At 30.9% G+C, this 11,037-nt stretch overlaps 1 protein-coding gene across 2 annotated transcripts; it reads left to right on the top strand.

Annotated features, from left to right (window-relative positions):
* Nucleotides 1-332: 332 nt before the first annotated feature.
* Nucleotides 333-5,830, top strand: LOC107848295 (protein PEP-RELATED DEVELOPMENT ARRESTED 1, chloroplastic). Of its 2 annotated transcripts, none has more exons than XM_016693029.2 (9): nt 333-763; nt 1,579-1,734; nt 2,417-2,485; nt 2,574-2,744; nt 4,170-4,313; nt 4,477-4,617; nt 4,708-4,773; nt 4,913-5,023; nt 5,499-5,830. In XM_016693029.2, exons 1-9 carry the CDS (start codon nt 452-454, stop codon nt 5,541-5,543), a joined length of 1,215 nt encoding a protein of 404 aa, XP_016548515.1. In that variant the 5' UTR covers nt 333-451; the 3' UTR covers nt 5,544-5,830. The 2 variants fall into 2 exon arrangements, with proteins under 2 accessions (XP_016548515.1, XP_016548516.1); XM_016693030.2 differs by having other exon boundaries at nt 334-763; nt 4,913-4,972.
* The last annotated feature ends 5,207 nt before the right edge of the window (nt 5,831-11,037 follow it).

The raw sequence follows: 11,037 nt of genomic DNA, 5'->3' as shown, positions 1-11,037 counted from the left end.
ATTAGTTACAAAATATTTCCGAGTCATAAATTTGGATGGAGAAATATTTTTAAATCAATTTTAATATTTATGGGGTATTAACCTTTTCCGTTAAAAAATGAGTAATTTGTGCTTCAATTTAAAGGTTTTTGTCACATACTTCCTCCGTTCTATGTTACTCATCCTAATTTGATATTATATACTGATAAAGAAAAAATAATTAATAATATAATTATTTTATTATAATATCTTTAATGATATTTACATTTTATCCTTATTAAATAAATAATATTTATATTTTAATTTGAAGAATGAATAATAGTACTAGAATAAAAAAGAAAAAAAAATGGTAAATGGAACGGAGGGAGTATAATTCAATGTCTCCACTCTCCACTTACTCTGCATTCCTTTGCGCTGCTCACCCTCCAAAAAGAAAAAAATAATTCTAATCCTCTCGTTCGTCATTTCATCCATGGCGTTTCTCTCAATCCCTAGCATTTTTTCTCGAGTTGCTCCTGCAATTCCATCAGCATATCATTTTCTTGAACCCTCCATCCACAATCAGTATTCATTGCAGCTGAAGTCATCCTGCAGGCTAAACCTCTCAACATTATGCACGAGTTACGAGGCTGGCGCAGGATTTTTGGCGGACGAATTCGGAGCTCAAATTGGAAAACTGGAAAATCATGGACCTGAAATTGGCGATTTCAATAGTTCTCAGTATGAACTTCTTCTTAAAGGTGGTGAACAAGTTACCTCCGTCCTTGAAGAAATGGCCAAGCTAGTATGTTGCCTCTTGTTCTATACTATTCGTCCTTTTTGTCTTTCTGTTGGTATACTCTTTAGTAACCACAAGGATTTGATTCCTGTGCTGGAAAATTAAACCCTAAACCCTGTTTGTTGGTTGGAAAATGGAAAACCAGGGAAAATGTAAAACTATAATGCGGGCCAATAAGAGGTCTTACAGATATAAATATACATACAAAAATATTACTCTAATAATTTACAATTGTCTTTTTTGTTCTTACATAAGTAAATATACATACAAAAATATTACTCTAATAATTTACAATTGTCTTATTTGTTCTTACATAAGTAGTTGTTTCGATGTAGTATTTATTAATAAAAGTAAGAATTATAGAGTTTACTATTAGAAATTTTGAGGCCTCAAACTTTTTGGGCCTAAAACGAAGGGCTTTACTTGCTTTACCCTTGAGCCACACCTGCTATAATGTGTAGGTGTTCATCCAGTTTGGTCCTGTTCAATTGTTAATAATGTTTAATATTAGAGGTAATATGATTTCACAGTTCATTTGAATGTGCTGAATATCTGCTGCCCTTAGGAATCCTCTGTATTGTCATCTGAAGTGTGTAGAAATGGCAATAGCACATCTTAGTTCTTGATAGCTAGCGTCTCTAGAAATGAATCTTATGCTGTCTGTGAATTTGTGGATGTTCAAACGGATAATGGGATGGATAGAATTGTGAAAATAATGACATGATTCAACTTTCCCCATATTATGCTGTTAGTTCAGTCTGTCAGCTGGAGTAGTTATTCATTTATCAATGTCCTTTGTTGGATACATATGTATGAACCAGTTGGAAGATATGAAGATGGATGAAACATCTGAGGAGGTAGCAGTGCAATTGGCTGCACATGGAGTGATTGGGAAGAGAGTTGATGAAATGGAGTCCGGGTTCATGATGGCCCTTGATTACATGATCCAAACTGCTGAAAAGGACCAGGATGACAAGGTACTATAGTTTAAGGTTCCTGATCTTTTTTTCTTTTTTGTTTTCCTCAAATCTTTTCCCTTAAACTACACTTTTGTTAGTGGAATCATAGTTTGGCTTCATAGTTGCCTGAATTATGGTCTCAACTATCATTGTTTTTCCACGAGCAATCATTAGTTAGTTTTCACCGTCGACACATCTGGTACATTTTGTGTGGTAAGATAATCTGTGTGCTGCCTTTGGAGATGGATTAGTAATAAATAGTTGTTCTTGATGATCTTCATGTAGTTTTTCCTAATAAAAGGGGTCTCATACAGAAGCTTATTGATACTGATTTCTATAGTACATGGTCAGGCTGTGTGCATGATATGATGCTTTCTCTCAGTTTAGTCTTTTCATCATATCGGTATATTTATTTCTTAGTAAAAAGAGATTGCCAATAGCATCAGGATTGAAGAAGGTGATAATCAAAGAATTAAAGGCACGAAAGGGAACCTTCTCGGCAATCAATTCTCCTTGTTTGTTGGAAAGACTGAATTCTATATGATTTAGATATCAAGACAGATAGCTGTGATCCATAATATAGTCTTGTTTCTTATGCTTCTTTTTTGTGCTCAGTCCACCATTTGTTTCCTGTAGAGTACTGCATTTACACAAGACGTATTCTGGGTGGGCATGTTAATAACAGAATTGTTTCTTTTAGCGCAAATCACTTTTGGAAGTTATCAAGGAGACCATATTGTCTCATCTTACCAAGAAGTGCCCCGCTCATGTAAGTATGTTGAATGACTAAATTATTAGCAGCGTTGTTGCTTTGGACTTTGTTTTGACATTTTGAGTTGGATTTGTATGTTTTCTAGGTTCAAGTCATAGGCCTACTCTGTAGAACTCCCCAAAAAGAAAGCAGGCATGAATTGCTCAGGCGAGTAGCTGGTGGTGGTGGAGTATTTCAAAGTGAAAATGGCACAAAGGTCCATCTTCCTGGTGCAAATTTGAATGATATAGCTAACCAGGCGGATGATATTCTGGAGGTACGTTCTTCATATACATACTTAGTCAGGAGGCAGTCGAGCTGTTGGGATCTAAGTAGATAATTTGCTTGCATCAGTTTCATTTGGATAGAGGTCCTTTTGGGACACAGGTTATTAGAAACCGCAAACTTTACTGGGGATGGAACAGTGATTGTAGAGACCATCAGACAAGACTATGCATTTTGTTACAAGATTTGGGAAAAGGTTAACATTTTTATATAGTGATGTTAAAGAACTTCTGCTCAGCCATTTTGGTCGGACAGTTTGTGGCGTTGCTGCTGGTTATCTGTAAGCCCTAAGGCACTCGTCGTCAATGGTTACTTCATTATCTGTTTTCGTCGTCAAGTTACCGAATTATTAGTTCTTATAAAAACTGGAAGAAACGAAATTCATGGTAATGTAAGTCTTAACTAAAACCATTTTACTTGGTTATCAGTTTGTTTGTCTGGTTTTGACTCAACCTAAAGTTTAATAAAGTAAAGAAGACTTTTGTATCTTGTGGTTTAAACTAAAGATATGTTGAATGTACCGAAGTGACCTTTAATCTTATGGTCTTAAACATGTCATGTGGAAAATTAGAATTGAAGAGTTGTCAAACATGGAAAGAGACATTCTTTTTGAAACGGACTAAAAAGGAAAGTAGGACAAACAAATTGAAACGGAGGATATTTTGGTTTCAGTTGGAAAGCTAACCTGCCAATAGGCTCAGGGAAATCATCTTGTTTGGACTTCAGTATAAAAAAAATAATCATCTTGTTTGTACTTCAATTGTATTGTTTCATACTTTTTATATTCATGCACGTCAGAGTTGTCAGTTTTTAGTCATCAATAATTAATATAAATCCCTCAAGTGAGTGTCAAAAGGTTAGAGCTTTTCGCCAGCTCTTTTGTATTACTCTCTTTTGACTTTTTTTTTTGTGTGTTTCGAACTCAATATATGTGATATACTTTATTCTTCGAAATCGTTTTTGACCTTTTTCATGATTTAAATATAGTATTCATTTTTATCCTTTTTAGAAATTAATATAAATATAAATATTTGAAAAGCACACGGGAAGTAATATCAAATAGGCATAGTAAATTAGTCCGGATGCTCCTTTTACTATTAGGTTTTGTTAGTTGCCTTCATGCTCTAGAAGCATCTCATGTTCCATTATGGAAAAAAGTTTGAACTGTTCCATGCATGCTTATGTATATGCATTTTCCACTTTTTAGATTGCAAGCTACTAATAGTAATAAAGCTAAAACTTGTAACATCATGTAATGTGATTTCGAACCCCTAAAAGTTAGTTATCAGATCAACAGACTTTGAAATGTTATGAATATTTGAAGGAGTTCTTTACATTAGTGTTCACTTACTTTACCCGTTTCAAAAAAGAAACAACTAGTGTTGACTAATAAATTGCTGGATTGTCTTCGTTGCAGACGATGGAATCTCGTTCCGTTGTCCCTGACAGGAAGTTACTAGCAAGGTTAGTTTTAATCAGAGAAGAAGCTAGGAGCATGATGGGAGGTGGAATACTTGACGAGAGAAATGATCGTGGTCTGAACACGCTTCCTGAATCAGAGGTTTATTACTTCAAACATATAATATCTCCTGTTAAATTTTAATTTAGTGGACTGCCTTGCAGGAGGTTTCCTTTCTGAGTTAATCTGTGAAAAATAAACCAAATGAATGGTCTTCTATTGCTTCTGTTTTTATATCTGACACTAGCATTTTATGGTCACGCAGGTGAATTTTTTAACTAAACTTGTTTCCCTAAGGCCAGGGAAAACTGTACGTGACATGATAAAAAACGCGATGCTTGGTAAAGAAGAAGGTGCAGACAGTTCGGACTATGAAGTCGGTGCTGCTGGTGGAATTGCAGGAAGGGTGAGATTTTGTGCCGAGATGATATCATTACTTTTTGGCAATTCGAAAAGCTTTTCAACCAAAATTATAATAATTTTCTTTTGTACCCAGGCAAGTGTAAGTGGGCGAAAACCATTACCTGTGCGTCCTGGAATGTTTCTTGAGACAGTTTCTAAGGTAAGAGTTGCTAGTGCATAAGATTGTTGTTATAGGAGATAGTTGGCAGTTATTGTTTCTGGTTCAATCTCCAGAAGTGTCTTAAGAAGAAGCATGAGACGATTATAATGTCTTACTGCATCTTATTGTGACTTTGTAGGTCTTAGGTGGCATATATGGAGGAAATGTCTCTGGAGTCACAGCTCAGCATCTTGAATGGGTACGCTCGGTAACATGTCATTTAGGGCCTGTTTGGATTGGCTTATTTATAGTAAGTGCTTTTAAGCACTTTTGATTCTTTGAAGTGTTTGGGTAAAATAAAAAAAATGCTTTTAACTTTTAGACACTTACTTTTAAGCCAAAAGTCCTAACTTATGGCTTTTGACTTACAAGCCAAAAGCTATAAGCCCATCCAAATACCCACTTAAGAAAGTTGCTTTACAAAATCTCAACTTTGCTAGTTGACTTTCATCTGCATTTTCTTAGGTAGAAGGATTGTAGAGGAGGAATCTTTAAGTGTGAAAGTTACTTGTGAGGTCTCCACGTTTAACTTCCTTCAGTCTATCTTGCATTCCATCTTTTAGTGTTTGATAATCAATTTATTATACTTGAAGTAGAAATCCTAAAGTTTGAGAGTAGGAAGGCAAATTTTCTTCTCTGTATCGCAAATTGCTAAATGGGCTGATTGTTTTTGACGCCGTTCCTTGAAAAGTAGCCACATTACAGAATTTTAAACTGTGTTTCAGGTTCATCAGAACACACTTCAAATACTTCAAGAGATTGCTTTCTAGTTGTTCCCAGCAACTCCCGGAGATGAAAGCAAATATATCCTGCCTGCATATCTTGGAAGCTTCATTAAAATTTGGTACTCCGAGTCTTCTTTAAGTTCACAAAGAATTTTAGAGTTACTTATGTATAGTTGTCAGACGAACAATAAGTAGTTATTAGAAGGAACAAATTTACAGTTCTAAATGAAATTCTTAGACATCTAGGGGTCGTTGGTTGCAATATATTAGGATAAATAATACATGTATTAAGTATGATATTATTTAATACAATGTTTGGTAGGAATTTCAAATCTATATATAACTAATACATGTATTAGTTATGGTGTATAACTAATACCTGACAAACCAATGTTTCTCATCTCTTGAATTCAATACTGTAGTGTTCTTTTAGATGCCAGGTGTAGCAAATCCTTAAACTTGTTTGTATTAACATAAAACACAATATTTTCGTGTGTTTTTAGATGTGCTGATCTATTTGATTTTTGAAGCTTAAGTGCTCAATAGTGAATCATAGGAATTCAATTTTGTGCAGACTAGTTTGTGTTTCCTTTAAATCAAATGAACTGTCATGGGACACTATCGATTAACACTAGGCGCAGATCATTTTATTTCTTGATACAGAAATTATGAAGGTAAGAATTTTTCTTTTACCTGAAAAATTCTACATATCCCAAAAATGAAATCGCAACTCGCATGAAATTTTTCATGTTTTATGTTTATATAATATGAATTATTCCTTTCCAATTTAATTTATCAAGATAACAATTTTCCTTCAAATAATTTAAGTGAGTATCAACTTTTTTTCTTTTAAGAATGAATAATAAAACTTTACAAAGAAAATACATAAAGTTATAGAATGTAGAGGATACTTTGTAAATAATGGTTATTTTTCCAAAAAAAAATACAGCAATACATGTTGTGTTTGATATATTAAATCAAACACTGAATAAAAAATAAATTTAACATAACTAATCCTACCACTATTAATGCACCATATTCATTAATATTATTGTACCCACTACCAAAAGAACCCCTACTGTTGGGGAAACACCCAAAGCTGAACACTATTCAGGTGTTCAAAGATTTGACTCAAGTAGTACTTATCATGACAATTTTAGAAGCCTCGTCTCATTGCTCTATTTCACCATTTTTAGATATTGAGAAAAGATATCTTTTTTTCTTGAATTTGTTCGCTAAATTCGCTTTAACATTTAAACTAAATTTTTATTTATTTATTCTCTAATATCTTTAAAGTTTATTAATTTTACCCCTAAATATATAATACCTCTCTCACAGCGGAGAGTGCACTACACTCGCACCACATCATTGCCACATTAGTGCCATGTCTTGCCACGAAAAAGTTGCTATTTTTTTTTAAAATTTCACATTATATATATATATATATATATATATATATATATATATATATATATATATAACCCTACCCCATTTTTCTTTCTTTATCAGACTCATCCACCCTCGTCCCCCACCCCACCCTGCATGCACCATTTTCTTTCTTTCTTCTTCTTCTTCGTCAAACCTCAACCCCCACCCTTGCAAACACCGACCTCCTTTCCTCATATCAAACAAACCATCCACCCCCACCCCTACAAAAAAACATACACACAAAATTGGCAAAACATTGGCACCATCGAAAGGGTTGAAATTAATTGAAATTGAAGAAAAGTTATCTCGGCAAAATTTATATTCCGGCAATAACAACTATATAATCTCTTTCATATTTCGGCAAAACTCATCGAAAAACGATTAAAACAAACCCACAAAAGAATATTCGCACAAAATTAAGATCACCGCCATCATTAACACCGCCGCTAATAACTTTTCTTCAATTTCAATTTTATTTTAAATTTTCAAATCCACAAAATTTTAATTTTTGAAATTCAATTTCATTCTTTTTTTTTTAATGATCTTAAGTTAAGGGGGTGAAGGGGGAGAAATTGGAGGTGAGAGTGAAGGATTTGGTAATTGAAGAAGAAGAAATTGGGGGTTGGGGAGAGGAGGGGCTGGTGGTGGTGAAGTTGGTAGTTGAAGGAGTGGGGTGGGGGTTGGAGGGTTTGGGGAGGAGAAATTAGTGTGGGGTATGATAGGGGTGGGGCTAGTGGTGGTGAAATTAGTGGTTGAAGGAGGAGTGGTGGTGATGGTATAATGAAAAAAGATGGCAGTGAAGGGTGAGGGTAGGGGTTGGGGTCATTGAAGAAGAAAGGATCTATATAAATATGTATTAAAAAAAGTGGGACCATATCAGTTTTTAAATAAAAAAATTTGCTTTTTTTTTTTTCTTTTAAATTTCACTTCAACTTGAGGAGTGAAAATAATACACTTTAAAGATGTTAAGGGGGTAAATAAACAGAAATTTAGTTTAAGTGCTAAAGTAAGTTGAGCGGACAAGTTGGGGAGGGGGAAATTAGGAATTTTTGTTTAAGTTTATTAACATTATAAGTAGAACTATTTATAGGAACTTATTACAAAATCTAATGCTATCTTTTATGATATTATTTAAACATTACATGTCTTAAGTATATATGTATATTTAAGTTGTACTTATCTCTTATTCTTAATTGTCTATATAGATAAACGAGTTTGTCATTAATTATTTTTTCTAAATTATAATTTAATTACAATATAAATGGATGATCTTTTAGGGATTTATCATAAAATCTTATCCTTAATTTTCTATATAGATAAATGAGTTTTGTCATTAATTATTATTTCTAAATTATAATTTAATTACAATCTAAATGGATGATCTTCTCGTCACAATTCTTGAAGCCTCATCTTTTTGCTCTCTTTCGTCATTTCTAGATATTTATGAATTTTTGTTTAAGTTTATTAACATTGTAAGTAGAACAATTTTTAGGAACTTATTATAAAATCTAGTGCTATCTTTTATGATATTATTTAAACTAGATTAGGATACGTGCGTTGCACATGTGTGTCACGTTAATAGTAAAATTATATATATATAATGAGCAAATTATTATGTGTGTGACTTATATCATTGAGCATATAACTTTAAAAAACTACATAAATATTATTAAGCAATAAATTTGAGTTACAAAATAAATAAATTTAATCAATTGCTAAGCATATTACATAAATAATGTACTTGATAAATTAGTAAGCTCCAAATTGAAAGAGTCGATTATGACCCTAAAATTTATCATCCAAATAAAAGCTCTACATATCAAGATTCAAAACTTAAATAAAATCTTATATTCCAGATTCAACAAATAAGTTGAATTAAAAATTCAACTACAATACTAACGAATGATATATTAAAATATACATAGCTAAATAACATAATTAAAATTAAGTCACGATTAAAATAAAGAGATGAAACCTTTGATTTTCTTTGGTGACTTCATTCGACGATAACATGCTTATTTTATTCAATTTTTAATAAAAAAATTTCAACTGAAAGAAAAACACAAGAAATTATATAAAAAAAAAAAACTTAGTGTATATCCTTAAATTACATAATCAAAACAAAGTCATCATTAACAAAAGGAAAAAAAGAAAGAGATAAAGTCGATTGTTATATGATTTCAAAGCACTCAACAAATATATTTGATTAGTTTTACTTCAACCCCCCCCCCCTTTTTTTTTATTTAGATACATCTCTCCTTTTGATATATAACCATAATTTGTAGTCTTGCAACTATTTTAAGCATATCTGGATCTTCATTAAATCATCACCTATGTCCTCAAAATAGAGTGAGCTAATCTTGCTTGTAATTGATCAAATTGAATCTTTAACTTTCTTAGTTCTGCTTCCATTTTTACATTGGAAGCTTGAGTTGTTTCTGGTTGCTTTCAAAAATTGTTAATGTATAATATTAATAACGACAAAAAACGATACAATCTATCCAAATATTGTATTTACTAAAACAATACAGTATGATATAACATAATAAAATACAATACGTTGCATTATAAAATAATACGTAGTAACCATCAAATAAATTAAAGTGAAAAAAATGAATACATTACAAAAGAAAATCAAATCACATATAAGAAGGATTAAAAATTTCAGCAATAAAATAAAAAAGTAAAGGAATAAAAGCTAGGTACATAAAATAAATATAAACATGACATATAACATAGAATAGTTGTAGATAGATGACCTGCTAGGGAGGGGAATTTTGAATCAATGCTTTGTGATCAAAATAACTGGGGTATATAAGCACATAACCAATTACACAGTGGATATAAATAATTCTTGGTGTTTTCATGCATGTAGAATAGATATAATAAAACAACATCAATTTAAATAGGAAATATTTAATTTTAGGTTTCTTGAATTCTAATTACGTTAGAAACCCTAAAATAAAAAACTTCTAAACTCGAAAAAAAAAAAGAAGTTGAGGATTCCTAAATCAAATTTTATAACCATAACTTCAGTAATTGCATGTATATTTTTTTTAATTTTGATGAATCACATGTGTACCTTCTAATTGAAAATTGTGTATCATTGGGTTTGGTTTTATCACTCTTCCTATGAGTGATATTAAATAAAAATTAATATTTCCTCCATTAACATATTTTCTTATGGAGAAAATTTAAAAGTCATAAATTTAGGATTCCGTAATTTTTAAATTATATTTTTCTAGTCACAAATTTTAAGAATCATTAATTGTTAATTCTTCTAAAAGAATTTACATATATTTGTCTCTGATCATATATTTAGAACTCCTTGATTTTAAATATTATAAAGATAATTAAATATTAATTTTTCAAAAATATTAAGTATACATAATATAGAAGTTTTAAAATTTTAAAATCATTTTTTTTAGAAAAGTAATTTGTCTGTTAAAAATACAATTGGATGTTACTTAGCAATTTTCACACAAAATTAATTCAAAAAGTTCATATAACGTTTATGGTAGTAGTTTTTATGCACTAACGTGCCAAGCTTCCAATTAAATTTTTTTCTAAATATTTACTTAAGGTAAAATTTTAATTATTTTTAAAAGCCTATATTTAAAGTATATAATTCAATTAAGGAAAGAGTTGATAATCAAATTTCAATGAATTTTTAATTTTATCTATTAAAAAAAATAGGACAGAGATAATTTTGTCTAAAGCGGAGACCTTTAATGAAGGGCAAAAAGTTTAAATCACTGTTCTAAGGGTGTTCAAACTTTTAATATATTAGAGATAGAGATAGATATTACATGTATTAAGTATATATGTATATTTAAGTTTTACTTGTCTCTTATTCATAATTATCTATACAGATAAACGAGTTTTGTCATTAATTATTGTTTCTAAATTATAATTTGATTACAATATAAATGAATGATCTTTTAGGAATTTATTGTAAAATCTTATTCTTCATTTTCTATATAGATAAATGATTTTTGTTATTAATTATTTTTTTTAAAGTATAATTTAATTACAATTTAAATGGATGATCTTTTAGGAATTTATTATAAAATATATTTGCAAGAGAAGTACAAGGAAGGGTTTGAACTCT

Source organism: Capsicum annuum, chromosome 11 (genome assembly GCF_002878395.1).
Source record: "Capsicum annuum cultivar UCD-10X-F1 chromosome 11, UCD10Xv1.1, whole genome shotgun sequence".
NCBI classification, from domain to species: Eukaryota; Viridiplantae; Streptophyta; class Magnoliopsida; order Solanales; family Solanaceae; genus Capsicum; species Capsicum annuum.
The sequence above is the reverse complement of the archived record's forward strand: the minus strand, read 5'-3'. Positions and strand labels throughout refer to the sequence as shown.